General features: G+C 40.6%; 1 protein-coding gene across 1 annotated transcript in view; it reads left to right on the top strand.

The window, feature by feature from the left end:
* Positions 1–461: 461 nt before the first annotated feature.
* LOC133987472 (serine/threonine-protein kinase WNK2) overlaps positions 462–19,022 on the top strand; it is a 46,434-nt gene continuing 27,873 nt past the window's right edge. The window contains 1 exon segment of the mRNA XM_062426857.1: positions 462–1,354. Coding sequence (XP_062282841.1) covers positions 719–1,354 — 636 coding nt within the window. The 5' untranslated portion in view covers positions 462–718.

Here is a 19,022-nt window from a genome sequence, read left to right as displayed (position 1 = left end):
GCGTTTTTAAAGTCCACCTTTTTGTCGTGGGCAAGCGGCTAGCGTTAGCCAGGTTTCTCCCTTGGACCTGCTCCTGCTAGCGTGAGTTTATTAGCGTAGGTCTTTTTTTTCTGTGGTCGGTGGTCATTTCTCTTCGCTTTTTGGACTAGGTGAGTCGTGTCCCATCTCCGTTGTGAAATGTGAAAATGCTTTGAATGTGTGGTGAATGAATGGTGATTTAAAATGAAAACACATTTTAAGCTAGTTTCTTGAATTGCCAAACTTAAAAAGGTTAACGCTAACTTGCTAATAGATATCCTGGCCGATGATGGCTTCTGCTAACAAACCCCAGCGTTTTGTTTTAACTAACATGGGCTGGTCTTTTCTCATCCACCTGCTTTTATTGACACCAACTAACTCCAACTCTATTATCTATCACGTTTTAAAAAAAGAAGAAAAACAATAGATAGCGTCACCTTTTATTACATCCTACACATTAGGGATTTTTTAAAATTATCACTAACTGGCTCCATTTCTTTTTTCAGCTCTTGATATCGGATGAAATCTTGTCTCTGCCATCCATCCCAGTGTTGTGTTAGGGGCCTCTGCTGCCAAACTGCGTCACCGAGTGGGCACTGCAGGTATTCATCTCCAGTCTGCGTGTTAGGAAGTCTAGCCATGGCACGCATGACCTGGAAACCAAAGTGACTGAACTTTAAAAAAGAAAAGAAAAATCACCATGGAGCCAGAGGCCAATTCAAACTCCGAGGCCCACCAAGGACTGAAATATCCCAAGTCTCAGTGTGAACTGGCTGTCAATATGCATGAGGCCATGGGTGATGGGAATATCAATCTTATGGACTCAGTAGTGAGAGGTGGGAGCGACCCCAGTGCAGACCCTTCCTCCAGTTATCAGAGGAATGTTCATCAGAGATTCATCAGGAGAAGTCTGTGGTTCTCGGACACAGACGAGCAGGCTTTTGAAGCACCTGAATGTGATAACAGGAGTAAGGTCCTAAACATAAACCTGCGAACAATAGTCGATAGGACGCGGGGGACTAGTGGTGGGATACAGGAGGGCTCCAGCACTGAAAGTCAAGGTGGGCAAAAAGACAGTGCAACAGAGAGTGCCAGTGCCGACGAAAAGGAGAAAGGTGGAGATGCATTAAACGTCACTTGCAACGATGGTGGTAAAAATGCCATCAAGGCAGCCAGCGAGGAGAATGAGGAGGAGGCAGAGATGAAAGCAGTCTCGACATCTCCGGGAGGAAGGTTTCTCAAATTTGACATCGAGCTGGGGAGAGGGTCCTTCAAGACGGTCTACAAGGGCCTGGATACTGAGACCTGGGTGGAGGTTGCGTGGTGCGAGTTGCAGGTAAAGTACTGAAATTATCCATCATATTTACAGTCTCTCAAACACACAAATATAGTGTCATTTAAGAGTAATTAAAGTATAGTCAGCATCTACATGAAAATGAAGCTTATACCACACTTTTCTTTAATTCCCAAACTACAGTAGCAGATGGGCGTGGAAGACGCTGTCAAAAGAATAAATGTACCTTTAAAAAAAATACTTCATTTTTTTCTTCCTTACAAGAAATGCACTATTTTTTCCCTTCAATTAGTAATCTATATTTATGGAGGAATGCCTGATTCTCACAGGAAGCCCAATCTCTATCGGTGTGGGATCACATCTCATTACAGTATAATGGTGATGTCTTGGGGGAGCCGTCAATCAGCCAGAGTCTCACGAGGGAGTCCGCTAAGTTGCAAATGGGTTACCACTAAATTTTAAATGGTTTACACAGGAAAAGTGATTGATAAGCATTAGCCGCTGACGAGGGGACGTACCGCTGAAATATAATAATCAGCAGATTTTATGAATGCACAAAGAGAGTGTATCTTCTCTTGCATTACCCAGACACAGGAAAATCACCAGCTTAGACTGTGCAAAGGTATTAACTAATTATTTCCGTCCTTTGGAGACTGCAGCAGGGATTATTTCTCTCTCCCTCTCCCTCTCTCTCCCAGGAGGCTTAAGGGGGACTTCAGTAAGCATGACTGGCCCCCTCAAAGAAAGAAAACCTGTCCTGTGATTTCTTGTTCTTACACCATTCAGATTAAAAGGGTTAAGGGTTTACTTCCAACAGTTTACATTCAATCATCCTTCATTTTTACAGCTTCATTATTATTATTATTTTTTCCTCCCCAGCTGATAATGTAAAGACTGTAAGCGCAGCTATAGGAGTGGGCAAGTGCAGGAACTACTCGCGTGTGTGTGTGCTACGTCCCAGCAGTACGTCTGCATGTTATGAGCTGCCTCCCTCCCTCTGTGCAACAGGAGGTAGGCAGACAGGAAGCAGCTGAAGTGCGCTGTAGCCTGCTGGGAGCCGTGTGGCTGTCCTGTGGCCTCAATGAATACTATACCTAGGGTACTGAAAACCTGCTGCGTCAGTAACCGGAGAGACGTAAGAATGCATCGCAGACTGTTTTGATGCGTTAAATAATAAGCTAAACATGTCTTGTTGGACTTGGGCCTCACAAGACACTGTGACACATCTCAGCAGTGGTAAGGACTTTAAAGATAACATGTCGTTGGCCGGGAATCAGTAAAGATACACAGAGACGCACAGGATGACTTCATTTAGGGTGATGATGTCATGCAGACTGATAGTAGTTGTGAGCAATCCCTCAACTTGACAACATGGAGCTGCAAGTGGACTCAGCGGATGGAAGGATGTGGAGTGGGAAGCAATTTACTGTATTTTATTCATCCCTAGTGACAAATATTAAAACTCCCTCTAGTGGACAGCCAATAATTAACTTCAATTATTGATGTTAAACATACTACAACAGGTCCGTCCTTATGATAATGTTCTCATCCAGTTGCTCTCACATATTGTAGCTTTGCGCTGGCTATCTTACATAAAAACTGTTGGTTGGCTAAACAAAATGCTGAACTGATCAATATGTTTCATCAGAGGACTCTCTGGTTTATCAACGTACAGAGCGGATGAGAACCATTGATTGAGACTTTATTGTGTGTGAGTCAATAACGTCTCATGTGGGACCTTCTTCTACTGAGCAGAACTGCTTGTGATTTCATGTTGATGAATCCTGCCTTTTTAAAAAAAAAATTGTCTGTCCAGTGAGTTGCACCATCTAAGAAGTTAAATGTAGGTAGTGTTCTGGAAAAGGCAAAAAAGCCCCCCCTAAAAACACCAGAATTAGAAAATAAAACCCTCTTCCTGTAGCTCTATCCCCCTCCGCTCTGTCCTAAGCCCCTCCCCCCAGATGAGCAGGAACATATGTACGCACTTCGAACGTATGCAATACAACAGTTTAACAGCTTATTATTGCACTCGCTCACACACAACTTCCTCCCAACACACAACAACCTTTAGTGAACATTAGACTGCAAATAGGACCGCCGCTTCTCAGTTGTTTGAAGTCCGCCACAAAAGAAATTAGTGTCCTGTCTCCCTACTTGAAACTGAGTGATATCGCATCTCTTTGGATGTCCGCCTACAAACCTAGGAATGTACTGACCAAACTTTTTCAATCTCATTATTGATTACCAACATCTGGAATCAGTTCTTGGTACTGGTCCAAAATTAGTGTTTAATTAATAAACTGTAAACCTCATTGTGTGGAAGAGACTGGAGTCATTGTTTTATGTGTAAGGCAACATCAGGCTATACATTGGTATCCTTGCGTTATAAAACAAAATGTATAAATACATAGATATAAATGCACTGATTTCTTATTTATTTAAATAATGGTACCCGATACCAGATCAGCCCATTCTAACCGATACCCTGTCGAGCTATTTGAGTTAGTATCAGACCAATATGCAATATCAGTATCAGTGCATCTCTATCCAAAACCTCCTCAGTCACCAAGTGGACCAGCCAGGCCTGCAGCTCTGAACCACATCCCAGACACAAGGGCAGCAACAGGACGCAGAGATTTTTTAATTCTGGGAGCTGAGTTCACTTCAATTGAAAGTATCTCCCTTTGGGTTTATAATAAGATAAGATAAGATTATGCGCTTTCAGTGTCCCCTGCATTACGGACAACAGTCCGATGTTCACACGTTGTATACATTAGTATAATCTCGTTGCTTGCCTGGCCTCCAAACTTTCTGTGTCATGTGAATATGGGTAAGGGGGGGGAAAAAATCAATTGTTAGATGCATCGCAATGTGGACATGGACGTTTCTGAATATAACATATAACAAAAAATTCTTTCAAAATACATTACCTACATTTTTAATGACAAGCAGCTCAGTATTAAACTGTCATTAGTGTTGTGCTGAGTTGGGATGTTTTTGGGAAGTTTTGCAGATAAGTAAGTTTGAAACTTTATATAAAACATTTTTTGAGCTGCAACTAGTTTTTATTTTTATCTAAATCTGCTGATTATTTACTTGATTAATTGCTGATCTTTAAAATGCCACAAAATTGTGAAGAATGTCCATCACAATTTTTGACCAACACTCAAGAACCCAAAAATATTCGATTTATTCGATCAAGAAAAACAGTAAATATTTGAAATGGACATTTTGCAGATCAGTTAGTTCTAAACTAGATGCAAATAATTTTTGATCTGCAACCAATGATTATTTATATTATCTGAATAATCTGCTGATTAATTGCTGATCTGACCATCAATCAAGGACCCAAAAGTATTCGATTTACTTTACCAAGAAAAACAGTAAATATGATTTTAAAATACAACAATTTAATATATTAAAATATTATTTTAAGGGCTGCAATTAATACAATTTGGCATTTTGGCTTAAAAAAGAAGTCAGTTTATTCATTAACCAGTTGTTTCAGCTCTTGTCACTTTTCTACTTCAATGTAAAAACTAAGCCAGTGTAGTAGTAATTTAATTTTCAAATTGGGTTTGGAGTCGCTTTATTGTGTAAACTGAACACATCCTAAATCTGAGCAGGTGTACTAAGCTCGGCCTGCAGACTCTTTATCTAAGTGCAGCGAATGAGATGTTTTTATGGACTTTCTTAAAGAGACAATCGTGTGGTTTTTATGGCTCCACTGGCATTTATCAGCATACTTAATGTTGTGTGTCATGCTGTTATCAGTGGAGAATCACCTGCCAGTATTAAAGGAGTTATTGTGAGGACTGGTTTGGGTTTCAGCCAAGAATCTAAGCTGCCCACAATCATACCATACCTTCTCTGTCACATTTGACAGCATACTACAAGTACAAGTACAGGTATAATTTTGTTTCAAGATTGCAGCCAAAAGAGTGAACATTTCAAATCAGTGTTTTGAATGTCTACTCTTCAGTGTTGCATGTAGCTGACTGTAGCTCTGCCTCGCTTGGCGAACTGGTGAGGAAGACAGAGACCAAGATATGACTCTGTGCTTTTCCACTGTTTTCCCTTGGTCACATGGCTTTCTTGCCTAGAAATTTTATTCTGGTCCTGTGTTTATTCTTTCTGTCTCTCTCTCTCCCTCCACCCCTCCTCTCTCTCTCATTCCTCTGTACTCCTCTCCTCTTCCTCCTATGCCCATCTCCCCCACATCTCTGTGTCTGTGCCAGGCTGCTGGCATAACACAGATGGCCCTGGCTCAGGCAAGGATGTTAATCTGAGAGAAAGATGCCTGTTGTGAGTTTTTCATTGTCAAGAAGAAACACTTCTTGTGTTTCTATTTACCTCGCCTTGCCTTGTCGTTGCTTACTGGAATTCTTTTTTTAAACTTTGGAAAGTTTCCGTTTCTGCCAATTGTTGCTCTGTGCATAGATATTGATCTCAGTGTTGAGTGCTGTGTGCACACTTGCAATTGCAGAGTTTACTTCTGACTTTGTGCAGACTGCACACTGGTTTTTGGCAGTGAGCTTGTTGGTGCTGTAGATTAAATCTGGTTCTCAACTCGTGAATGTGGAGCTGGCAATGATACCGGGCTGTGATATGAGGATGCTTGTCTCTAAGTGTTTGCTGTCGGTTCAGACATTCTTGAACCACACAAACAAAGAAAATGACACCGGGAGTCACTGGGCCAATGTATTTGATCCAAACACTGAACTTCGCTGTAATGGTAGATTAGATCGAGCCATGTTATCGGATGGTAATGTCCTTTTGAACATAACCTCTGGTTGTCTCTTTGGATTAGTATGCATGGAGCTTGCAACAATAACCCTTCCTTGACTTCTCATATGGAAAAAGGAAAACAAAGTTGGAGATGTCCAAGTAGGTCATTCATTACAGCCCATTTGGCATTAAGAGGCCCATGGATTCAAGCTAACAGTGCCTTATCAGTGGCCCCATCTTCAGGCATGCCTGAGCTCCTGTGTCACTCAGCCAACTGAGGACCCTGAGGGGAAAGGAACAAGCCGGTCAGAGCCACAGCAATGTGGCCTGTGGTATGGATCCAACTTATTGGAAAAAGGCTTGTTTATTAAAATCAAGTTCTAATACACAAGAGACAGTCAAACTAACACAGCCGGAAAAATGAAAGATTTTTTAAAAAATTATTAAAAAAGCGTACTTGTCAGTGTCATGCTGTCAGTTTTTTAAATTGTTTGGCAAGATGAGACTCGTGACTTGTGACTCGTTTGACAATCTGGATATAACAAACACAATCTCAGAACTCCAGGCAAAGAAATATGTACAGTATTATGATGCTCATGAAAAGTCCTGATCAGGTCACACAGCCTTCTATAAATGACTCAAAGTTGGGAACATGTGTCCACATTTTAAAGTGGTCATATGCCCAGTAGCTGCTGCTATTTCAGCAGTAGCTTTGTGTTTTTATTGTGAAAAATATCCAAGTGCACTGATGCTTGACTTATTTGTAAAATGATGCGTGCCATTAAGTTATTACAATAATTTGCATTCTTTACAAATGATAGGAAAAGAACAGATTTTTGCTGAACTATGTAATAAATAATATATCCTCTATTAAAAACACATTTGAATGATACACTTGTTACTCGATAATATGTCTATATCATGGAAAGTTGAACTGTTTAATAGTGTATCTAATATTAAATGATGTCTGTGTTTTGGATGAAGAAAAGTAATGGTGTTAGTGTGTCCTTTTAACAGCCTCACTCAGTCACCATGATTGTTTTAACAGTAACATGACCAGCTGGTTCCAGTACTGTCCCGAGCTGACCTTATTAGCACAGCTATGTTAGTAGCTGTTGATGTTTGTCAGACTGCTATGGAAGAAAGTGTATATAGTTTTCTCCCAACTCTGGCAGTCCTTGATGTTCTACTTAATCTTTTAAAACTGGTCCAATATTTACTTAAATGCAAGCGCAGGGCAATAACAAGCTTCAGAGTCAACCTGCACAACACAATGCAATCAATTTCAACATAGACGGGAAGTTAAGAGACAAAACAATGGAGTCAGAGACTTCCTCAAAGCAAAGTGGGAATGGTTCTAGCTCTCCCTCCCTCAAGTTTAATCTGTTCAGGCCAATCCCAGCTACATGCAACCAACTTCTGTACATCTTCATGCTTAGCAACGGCCATGGGGAACACATGCACACACGCCACTTGTTGTTAAAGTGGTTTGAGAATTGGAGTGTCGTCAAGTAGGGAAAAGCTCTTGCCCTCATTTACTACAGCTGAAGAGCCCCTATAAGCAATGTTTTACAAATTTATGACCAGAGTTATAAGTCTCCAGAATTCAGAAGCTTGTTTAAGTTTAATATGCTTGGCAGAAGGAGCTTTAATATACAGAGGTGGACAGAACTACAGAAACACCTCACAATACAATGCATTAGCCTCGTATTCAATTGGTGAGGCTCATAAAGCTTGTCAGATGTGTTTATGGTATTGTGAATCAAATTCCAGTTATGTATTATGGTTAGATTTGGTGGTTATGTGTGTGTGCCGACTGTTCTTTTTGGGATGCTTTTTTGGCTGGCTGTGGCCTGTGTTTTCATATTGGAGACCTTTCTCCTTGCCACATTGCATTATAGTCTTGCTACAGATGTACCAGCAGTTCCAGCAGTGGATATCTGTACCTTGTTTTGATCTAAAACCTTGTTTTAAAAAAACAACTTTTATTAAAGGTGACGCATATGGCTAACCGTTAACATCAAGTGGTCAAAAATAAAATAGTTCTTGCAGTGCCTGTTATAGTTTTGTACTGATCATAAAAGTATTCAGTGATATACTTCTTGAGATGCACCTTTAGCACGCACACACTCCTGCAATCAAACCTTGACCTGATGAAGATTTAGCTAAGTGGCCTTTGACCTCCCTTGTCCCTCCCCAAACAACAGAAAGTGTCACAACAGCTCATTAGGACCTGTAATCCCATCAGGAATTTAAGAAGGTTATTTGTATGAATGAACCTGGAGCACCTCTGCATCCCGTTAAGGCGTTCCTGCTAAGGCTCTGTGGTATAAGGGCTACTTTTTAATACACTTTCCAGTTGATCGCTGCATCACTAAGCTATTTATGTAATAACCTCCTAAGACTCAGCAATTCATTTTTGTCCTCTATGGGGGACATGAGTCTTAGAGCTCTAAGTCGAGCACCATTTATGCAATCTGTTTGAATCCTATCGTACTGTCAAGAGGACATCCCGGCCTTTCTAGTGGGGTTGTAGCTAACAGAGCACAGACTTTCTTTTTGAAGTGGTGGGCATTGCAGCTTCCACATTTTATGGCAACAAAAGAGATAAATTATCAATATTTTGCAGATATTATGTTTCTGGTGCTAATAATCAAATTGTTTAATATGAGTCTGAACTATTCAGTGTCCTTTGTAGTGGACAACGGGACGTAATATCTCCTGTTTATAACCCATTTCCATACATAGGAAAACAGAGGGTTGAGTGAGGCAGAAAGGATTTTAATTAGAATCGTGGAAGTGAGTCAGTCAGCTGTCAAGAGATGATGATGATGATGATGATGATGAAGAGGGCCAGACAATAGATCAGGAAGGTGAAAACTCAAAGGAGGACATCAGCTTTCAAGGAGCTGAGTCCCTTATGGATAAGAAACAAAGTGTAAGCTATGGCACTGAAGTTTATTAGTATTACAGTGTCTAGAAAGGGAAATGAGAGCCTTTGTAGTAGAATTCACACACACACACACACATACAGCACACAACCAGTTAAAAGCTGGACAGCTTTTAAAAAGCAATTGAAAAGCTTGGCAAACTTTTGACCCCATTGATTTATATAATTAATACATTTGCTAAACGTGCATTAAACTACACCTCTAATTTCTCTATTAATTAAGTTTCAAACCTATAGTGGAGGAGAATACTTTGCAGGACAACCCTGGCCACAACCACCAAGACTGGAGGCCATCTGATTACTTATAACAGCACATAATAGTTTTTTTTTTTTTTTAGATGTCGGCACACAAACCAGCGGGAGATGCTCATCTCTCGAGGCAGCCTTAAAACAATTTCAGAGAAGCTGAAAACCGTCTTTGGCATATCTATGTACATGGCATTGTCTTTGATACCCTAGGATCCGGATGTACTGGCGTTGAAGTTGAGGTTCCCAGTTAAAGCCAACTCAATGAGTTGGGATAGATTCTTAAGGGTTAGGCAGTCTATCAAAGCCAGAAATTATCTTGATGTCTCTGACGAGAAAAGGATACCCTCTGAAAGGTGAGACCTCTCTTTAACACAGTGCAACCAGGCTGCTTCAGCCTGCCGAGATCAGGGAAGGCCTGTGTAGATGTACTAATGATTTCCTTCACAGACCAGTGTCCTGTCTGGTTTGTCCCAGGGAAACCAGATCCCACATGTCTGAAAGCATTTGTGCTTTCCAATCCCGACAGCCTTGTGCTGGATTTTAAAGTTTACAAGGACTGGAATGGGTTCACTGACCAGCAGCTGAGAATCGGAGGGAATGCAGTTGCTCGGATGGCACAGTCTCCTGTGAACAGGGACAAATTTGAAAAATAGAACATGCACTGTGCATGTCAAAAAGTCAGAGGACACGAAGTTACAAAAACAAAGAAGTGGTACATCTGAACCACTTGAGGTTGGTGAGACAAAGTGCCAGGATAATAAGGCAGTTCTGATGGCCTCCATTGTATGTTGGATCTCTATCCAACATACAATGGAGGCCATCAGAACTGCGGCCAGGACAGGACAGCTGCATAAGATGGTTAGTGAAAGAGAAGCACCATGTCACTGTGCCTAACCCGAACTTGCTGTTGTGCCTGAGTACAACAAAACAGGGGTGGAGCTGATTTATGCGACCATATGATCAGCTTCATCTGATGTCAAGCCGCACAAGAAATTGGACCATCTTTATGGTCATGCATTTCATTGACATAGTAGCCACAAACGGCTGAATCGAGTATAGGGCAGACCACCAGGTCTCTGGGAGCCTGCAGTATTTTGACTTCAAGCTGATGCTGTCTGATGAAATTATTGCTCAAGCACAGGTTGGTCAAGGTAAACAGGTTGACAAGGTGGCAATTGACATTGATGAGGAAGAGTACATTCCAACAAAGAAGAAGCCTGTTGAACCGCAGTCCAATGACTATGGTAAATGGAATGCCCATATCTTTTGACAAAGATGGTGGAGGCGGTACATGCATCACGGTGCAGGAGCAAAGGGAAAACATTTATCGAGTATATTAGATGTATCATGTTTTTGTGAGTTTCAAAGACAAAAAACTGCTTCCTGTCGTAACATGCATGACCTGTTGTTGGTGCTGTGTCTGATGTGACCAAACAGCCCCGCTTGAGTTGTTGAATCAAGTGTTGGTGTTCAGATGTGTTTCCTTCATCTGTTTATAATGATCATGAAATGGAAAAACAACTCGGATATGCACCGCCTAAATACATCTGTGAGTCCAAAAAAAGAATCACATGGTTGTGTTTTGAAATTTGAATGACAAATACCTCAATAGGGCGTGCAGCAACAGATAGTGTAGATGTTATCTTTCTGTTACCAAACATGTTCGATGTTGTCGGGTAAATCCGTTGGTCTATAAAAACTATTACTCTGAATACCTCCTCCATCACTGATTTCTTCCCCCCTGCAGCAGTCACAGCACAGCACAAATTTACGGCACTCTTTAGCCAGCATGTCATGCTGCTACACTTGCATAGCTATGACAACCTTAGAGTACTAGTTGCACTTAGAGTTGGCAGTGATGGATTTAACACAAGGTTCTTGAAATTTAAAAAAAAGTTTTATTATTGATGACCAGGTCAGATTTTGGTAAAGGGGCTGTGGAGTATAGGAAAAACCCTTGCTTGTGTTTTGCCTGTGTGGTGTTTAGTCTGGGTCGGGGTATTATGCTGCATCAAGGCTGTCTCACTGGCTCTGTGCCCCCACACTGCAGCGGCTGATAAAATGCTCAAAGGAGGGGTTGGCCCGGCCGCCCAGTTCAGCTCAGGACATCTCTAGCCAGCAAACCACTATTTTCTGCCTTGTCGCAGCTCCAGCCCTCCTCATCAGTGATCTGGGAATAGGGGCACATGTGCGAGACTGCCCACCCTCCACTCTCTCGCTTTCTGGCTCTCACCAGTCCGTGCTGGCTTCATTAGGCCTTAGTCATTTATGTGGGCATCAAGCACATTTGTGAATATTTGTCTCAAGTTCTGAACAGATGGGTGAAATTTCCACCCTGGGTATCATAGCACCACAGCTATTCATAGCTAACTGTATTAGCTAGTCTACAGTTTTTACAATGGGCCTGAGTATCTTGTGTGTGGATGTTTAATGTTTGTGTGAGAGAGAGAGAGCGAGTGAGTGAGTGAGTGTGTGTGTGTGTGTGTGTGTGTGTGTGTGTGTGTGTTAAGGATGTCATCACCAGCTGTCGTGCCTCAGGTTGTGCTGAATACGCAGGTTAATGCTGCTTTTTATTCACTATGAAGCCTCTGTGATTAGAAATTAACAAAACCAAGAAGAGCATGGCCTATTTTGATATTGCTGCTGACTGTAGAATCACAATAAAGAATAAATATTGTATGTAAATAATACAAAAATAGTATTAATAGTGAATTGATCATCTCATCCATCAACTAATTGTTTCAGCACTTCTGAAATGACTATCTACGAGACCAGTGTTAATTATGGTGCTTTAGGTCTGCTCTCGGGCTCTAGCATCACTATAGAGAGGCATTTTGTCTGCTGATCAATCGACTGTAGCCAGTATGTGATGGCCTAGACAATTATCACACTCATTTGTGGCGATATGTGTAATTTTCTGTGAAGTGGTGCCTCTGTTTTTTTTCTCCCTGGAGGTTAATGTTTTATTTCATAAGTGTATTAATTTTTATGTCTATGGGCGTGGCTTATCTTTATTTTATTAACAACAATCATTAGAACACCTCAGGACGTCCTTCAGTGTCTATTTCACTGTTTCTACTTTTAGGAGATTATAGCCCAGCCAGTACTTCAGCTTTTCATCTGCTTTTCACAGCTTTAATCAGCGGATACTATATTAGCTTTAGTACTGAAATGAGTGGTCGATCGACAGAAAATGAATTACCAACATTTATGATAGTAGTAATAATAATTTTTTTAAGCAAAAATGTGAAACACTCTATGGCTGCGGCTTCTCAAATGTGAGGATTCGCTACTTGTCTTTGTATAATATCGTTACAAATTGAATGTCTTTAGGTTTTGGATAGTTGGTTGGCAGACACAGGCAGTATGAAGATGTCAGCTTGGGCTCCAGGAAATTATGATGAGCATTTTCTCCTAAATTATTTATTAATTGAAGAAATAATGAATAGTTAATACGTAATGAAGAAAATCACAAGTTAAAGCCCAAATTGGCTTATCAAAGAAGTAGCAAGATCAGTAAATATATTAGCATTTATGCAAATAAAATATGTGTATGTACTGGACTGTGTTAATGTTTTAGGCACCAAAAGTAAAGTGAGGATGCTTTCAAAAATAATGCAATAAAGGTTTTCACAGTGGGAGCTGTGCCTTCCCATGGGGGCTCCAAACTGTCTCAGGGGAGGCTCAGTGAATGGAAGTGAAAAAATATTACATTATTTATTACATTAGTTATCAAAAGGAGATCCTGTAGAATTGCCTAAATGTGTGATTTGGGTAAATAAGTTCAGAGATACAGTAGTTTTGGGGAATTTTACTGTTTTTTCCCCACTTTCCTAGAGTCATAAAAACTAATAAATGCCTTAGACAAACTCTTTTTAATGTATTTTGTGTAGTCTGAAGTTTATACAAACAGCAATATCAGGCTATCTTGGCTCAATTGTTGAGTGTCTAAGGGATCAAATAACCCATGGCCCCATAGGCATCCAAGAATCGAGCAAAACTTAGCAATTAAACTCAAGAGGAATGAGGAGGGGGGCACTTTTTTTCTAAGCTTTGTCTGAGGGGAGGCCAACAGTCTCAGACTTTGAATACCCCAACAATTAATCATTTTTATTTATAAATTAACCTCTTACAAATTGCAGTAAACAGGAAAAAACCTAAATCAAATGTGGGGTCATTGTGATGATGGATACTAAAATTTGGACCAGTCGGATGCCTTCCTGATGGTATTCAATAATAGAATAAAATCTAAACATCAAAAGTGCCTAAAACTTTTTTGCAGTACTATATATTAGGCCATTATTCATATTGATTTAGTTTTAAAGCCTTTTTAGCTATTTTGTTTATAGTTATCTTTTTTTTTTAAATCACAGGAACGTTTACAATTCCAAACTTTGTTATATTAGTTCCTCAGTCTTGTAAAATATTTATTTTTGTAAATGTATGGCAATCTTGTTAAAACATACTGTGTGTGTGTGTGTGTGTAAACATAATATTTAAAAAAGTATATATTTTATGTCTTTATCTGATTTGTAAAACTCAAATATTGATATCAGTGTCGGCCTCCAAAGACTCAGGTTCCTAACAAAGATGGGATCAGAACGAGCGTCACCCAGCAGTTGTCTCATTGCATAAGCAGCATTAGTCTTACGAGGAGCCATCCAATTTTTTTTTTTCTTTGTCTTTTGTTTGTCAGCTTGCACATGTAGACTGTGACAGGAAAGAGGTTTAGAGAAGGTTTGTATGCCTTAATCCATGTTGGCTAACTCCTGTGCACAATCAGTCAGACTAACTTATTTACTTGTTAAACCCAAGCAACAAACGTAAGTGCCTTTCAGTATGGTCCTCTGAAAGTTCAATAGTGCAGCTGTGACATAATGCTTTGCTCTTTTCCTGTTTTTTTTTTGTTTTTTTTCTGATTACTGATAGCTCCGGCAGCATAGTGGTGTCTCATACGTCTCTTCCTCATAGCTTCTTCTTATCTCTTCCCATCGTTTTTTTTCTTAGCTCACACCCAGGCAGCAGGGTAGTCGTTTGGTCAAAGAGCTGATTTAAACAGTAATGGCTTGTCATATTGGATGGTGTTCCTGTCTTTCAGGCTCCTCCTTGACAAGGCATGATGATACATGACATTTTTGCTCTCCACTTAGCCTTGCATCAGTCTCACCAGCTATTCCTTGTTTAAAACAGTTTACTGAGCCACTCTTGAGCGCTACTGGACCAATTACCAGAGCCTGGGTGTAGAGGGGCAGCATGGCATGGCTGTAACACTGAAATGGAGATAACAGTGACCAGCAGCTGCCAGCCAAATCCTCCTGCAGTCATGATTGATGGGACACAATTCAGCTGCGGGCAGCCTGCTGGCTCGCGGCTCTTCCTGCACCAGTTTTTGTTACAGCAGTGAAAGCACTGCAATAATCATCTGCTGTTATGGATGTGGGTGCAGAGTGTAGCCAAGTAATTTAACATACGTCATTCAACCTGGAAACCACATTTCATGTCCCGTGGTTCCAAACATCCTCACACTTGAAATGTCTAAATAAGTTGTAATAGGACACAGCTGTATGGTTGGTGTTTTGTAGTACTCTGACCTTAAGTAAAGAGAAAAGTCCTACAGTCCTGGATCCAAGTATCATGACATTTGCCAATCTGACTGAAGCTAAGTTATTTATTGCAGTGTTAAAAAAACTATACTATGGTTTCATTATGGCCACCTCTGTGTGTGTGTGTGAGAACAAGATAAATCTCTGCGCGTTGAGCATTTGTAAAGTTTATCTTTATTTAATTTCAACAGAGTCCACTTCTAATTTGTTTTACAAGTACATCCTGAGTTGAAATAGTTTCTGTCTAAATCTCATTATCCAGTTGTGACACATATTGAGTCCACAGGGTTTAGTTTTCCAGGTTTTATACAGTAGTAGTGGTTGTTGACAAGTTGTTTGAATACAAATCCCTGTCACACTATTGTTGCTAATCCTAAATGATAATCTGATCCAAGGATCACGATGAGGCCAAGTTAATGGGAGAAAGAGGAAATTGTAATTAGGAACACAAAGCTATGGAAAAAGACCACGTTGAGGGTGTAATTTAGCTGCCATAAGTAGGACTAATGTTGTAACCTTTTACTCTACTAATGAATCACCTCCCCTGTCTGAGGATCTCACTGGTTTATTGATCTTAGAGATTTGAATATTCGACAAAAACCTGCAAACTTTTCTGGTCTTATCAGTCGTAGTGTGGGAATAAAGACTTTTAGGTAAGACAGACTGTTTTTCCTTAGCTTTACCATTAAGGTGGTAACAAAGGTCAGCTGATTCGTCCTTTTTTTCGACCCATTTAAGTCATAATCCAAAACCATAATGTTCCTATAGTTTTCTCAGTAGAGAATAAAGCCTGTTATCTTTGCCTCTGTACTTTCTTACAGGCCTTTTTTCTCTTTTTATGAACCCAGCAGCACTGTTGTGTGCAAACATTAAGCCAACAGTAAAAGACTGTTATTTCTGTAATTTAGGGGACATTTTGATTTAGTCATTTTGTGGTTTTATTTCACAGACAACTGTGTGTGTGTGTGTGTGTGTGTGTGTGTGTGTGTGTGTGTGTGTGTGTGTGTGTGTGTGTGTGTGTGTGTGTGTGTGTGTGTGTGTGTGTGTGTGTGTGTGTGTGTGTGTGTGTGTGTGTGTGTGTGTGTGTGTGTGTGTGTGTGTGTGTGTGTGTGTGTGTGTGTGTGTGTGTGTGTGTGTGTGTGAGAGAGAGAACTGGAGACAGAAAGAGAGAGGGAATATGAAAGTTAATTATGTTAATAATACACTTTGCATGAGTTTTCAGCTTTTTTGTGTGTTTATACATTTTCTCTGCATGAGAAAATGTGTGTGTGTGTGTGTCTGTCTGCTTGTTTAGGATATCTCTCTTAAATTGATGCTCCAGAGACCTGCCTCAGCACTCTTCAGCCCCACAACTCCCCTCCTTCTAGGGGAAGTCTGATTCTGTTAGTGGATAATCAATAGGAGACACTCATCCTGATGTAACCTGCTTAAACTTGATGAAGTTTTGTTTTTGTTATCAAGCAAAAAGTGCAACTAGTGCAGGAAAAAAACAAGCTGCATCATTGTGGTGTCAGTGAAATTATGTTTTTCTGGATCACCTGTCCACACACACTTATGCATAGACTATGTGTGTGTGTGTCCATAACATTGACTGTATATAAATATGGACGACGTGTCACCAATTCCTACTGCTATGCAAAAGTGAAGCCAAAATATCTTGTTTTTTGGGAGCTGCCATCTTGCTTGTGTGACGTCATTTGGAACCAGTTGGCAAGATGAAGACCCCACCCACCCACCTGCCCTTTTCCAAACAGTTTACAAGGAAGACTTCTCAGATAGATCTGTATAACAATCCATCCGACGTGTCAAGTTTAGTTTCTTTTTATGGCTGAAATTCCAATTTAATGGTAGCCTAAATCATTTGACATGCTTGCAGTGCTTTCTACAGTTAGCTTAATACTTGTGTGTGTTGAAGAGCAGGATCTCCTAGAACCAATTTTACATGAATGATGCTCATTATTTGACAGAGTTAAGTTGCATTATGTGAGTTTTCTCAATTCTCTGCATGAGTTGGGAGCTGCCATCTTGCTTGTGTGACGTCATTTGGAGCCAGTCGGCAAGATGACAGAAACCATCTTAGGGAAGAATTGATAGTGATTTAAAAAAGTGCCCCCTCCCCCGTCTTCTGTCTATCTTTCACATGGATTAAATTAATCTTATTGGCTGTTTATTCAGCGTGACCATAAATGACAGCAAAATGCAGTATTTATTTATGTTATTTTCCTAATTCATGGACACTTGTTTCATTTCAGCTCAGTGTCATGTCATGTTTGGTGACGCTGATCTTCTCTCTTCTCGTCGGTTTCCGAGGGTGACAAGGCTGAATGCTCCATGACGTTGACATTCACTATTCTATTGACATTGCCTAACCCTAGTTCATCAGCTGTCAAGTATGTTTTTTGTTGTTGTTGTTTTTCGTTTTTTTAAAGACCTGCCCTTTTTCAAACAGTTTCCAAGGAAGACTTCTCAGATAGTTCTGTATAAAAATCCATCCGACGTGTCAAGTTTAGTTTCTTTTTTATGGCCGAAATTCCAATTTAATGGTAGCCTAAATCATTTGACATGCTTGCAGTGCTTTCTACAGTTAGCTTAGTACTTGTGTGTGTTGAAGAGCAGGATCTCCTAGAACCATGATGCTCATTATTTGACAGAGTTATGTTGCATTATGTGTGTTTTCTCAATTCTCTGCATGAGTTTGACAAGCTGATAATAAAGCTTGATTAGAGATGCTGAGTACACTACTCAGGCTTCTAGGCTTTTCTTTATCCAGTATGCTGCAAGAAGCTCAAAATGTGTTATTTTTAAAAAGTACCCAGATAAATGTGAGTACTTAAAAGTAGACATAGGAAGTGTACTGGATAACAAAAATATGTACTTTTCTGGCACTGTAAGGCAGCTGGAGTGATACCATCTACCCGTGCATACTGTACATTCTGCAGCATAGGTGGCCTCAGTGTAATTCAATCTCTAAACTACAGCAGTGTTTGTGCCAGGCTCTCCCCATGGTTATATTAAGCATTGCTGATTATTTTATTAGTTGACGGGAACAGTCGGAGCTTTTTATATAAACCAATTCACTCCCCTAACTAGCAACTGTAACTTACTGCTATGTTGTGTATATGTATACATACCACCCGAATCTCAGGTAAAGTAGCAGAGCTGATAGACATCTGTCCACAATACGGATGCCTTCTTCTTAGATGGACAACTTGCAGCTAAGACAGCATGTGACATTAGGCCAGGAACCTGATTTGAACACATAGTTTTGCCATTACATGGTATAGTGTCCTGTGCAGTTCCCACGACCAATATTTTAATCTATTACCTGGTCCCTGCTGCGCCCTGAGGCCCACTGTTTTGGTGACTCCTTCTGATATGTCCCTTTTGCTATATGAGCTCACTGGAGCCGTGGAACTAATAGAGTTCAGCACACAGATTTAGTGGGTGGCAGCTGAGTGGAGCACAGCTTTATAGATTGCTTCCTGCTAATGTCACAATCTATTTTTCTCTCCCTGTTGCCCTGTGTGTGTGTGTGTGTGTGTGTGTGTGTGTGTGTGTGTGTGTGTGTGTGTGTGTGTGTGTGTGTGTGTGTGTGTGTGTGTGTGTGTGTGTGTGTGTGTGTGTGTGTGTGTGTGTGTGTGTGTGTGTGTGTGTGTGTGTGTGTGTGTGTGTGTGTGTGTGTGCCAAGTATTCCACACAGACTCGATAAGATCCTCATATATGCACACAAACACTAGATAATCTGTTTGCAGCTCCGTGTTGATTCATAATGTAATGATGAGTCACACCTGCTAAAAGCTCACATCCCTCACAGTAACTACAGTCTTGTATATTGATACCTCTGTGATATCCTTTGTCTTGGGGGTGGCGAGAATTTGCGTATCATGGGAGTGACATTCTTCCAGCGTCTCAGTGTGTCTGTATGTATCTGTCTGTGTATCTTACCATGCTGTGCACAACACCTCTGAGCCTACATGTAGCTTCTGAATTATGCAGAAGCCCCAGTGTCTGCAGAGGGAAAACTGAAGTGGGAGAACAAATGGAGGCGCGTGTGTGATTTTGGGATTTGGGGAACACTCTGTGATGGTGGTGGTGGGATCATCCTGCTGTAGGGGCGGGATTCCTGGAAAGATGAGAACAGAGATGATGAGAGGAGGAGGTAGGGGAAAGAAAGAAAAAG

The sequence above is a fragment of the Scomber scombrus genome, chromosome 10 (assembly GCF_963691925.1).
Source record: "Scomber scombrus chromosome 10, fScoSco1.1, whole genome shotgun sequence".
In the NCBI taxonomy this organism is placed as follows: Eukaryota; Metazoa; Chordata; class Actinopteri; order Scombriformes; family Scombridae; genus Scomber; species Scomber scombrus.
The sequence above is the reverse complement of the archived record's forward strand: the minus strand, read 5'-3'. Positions and strand labels throughout refer to the sequence as shown.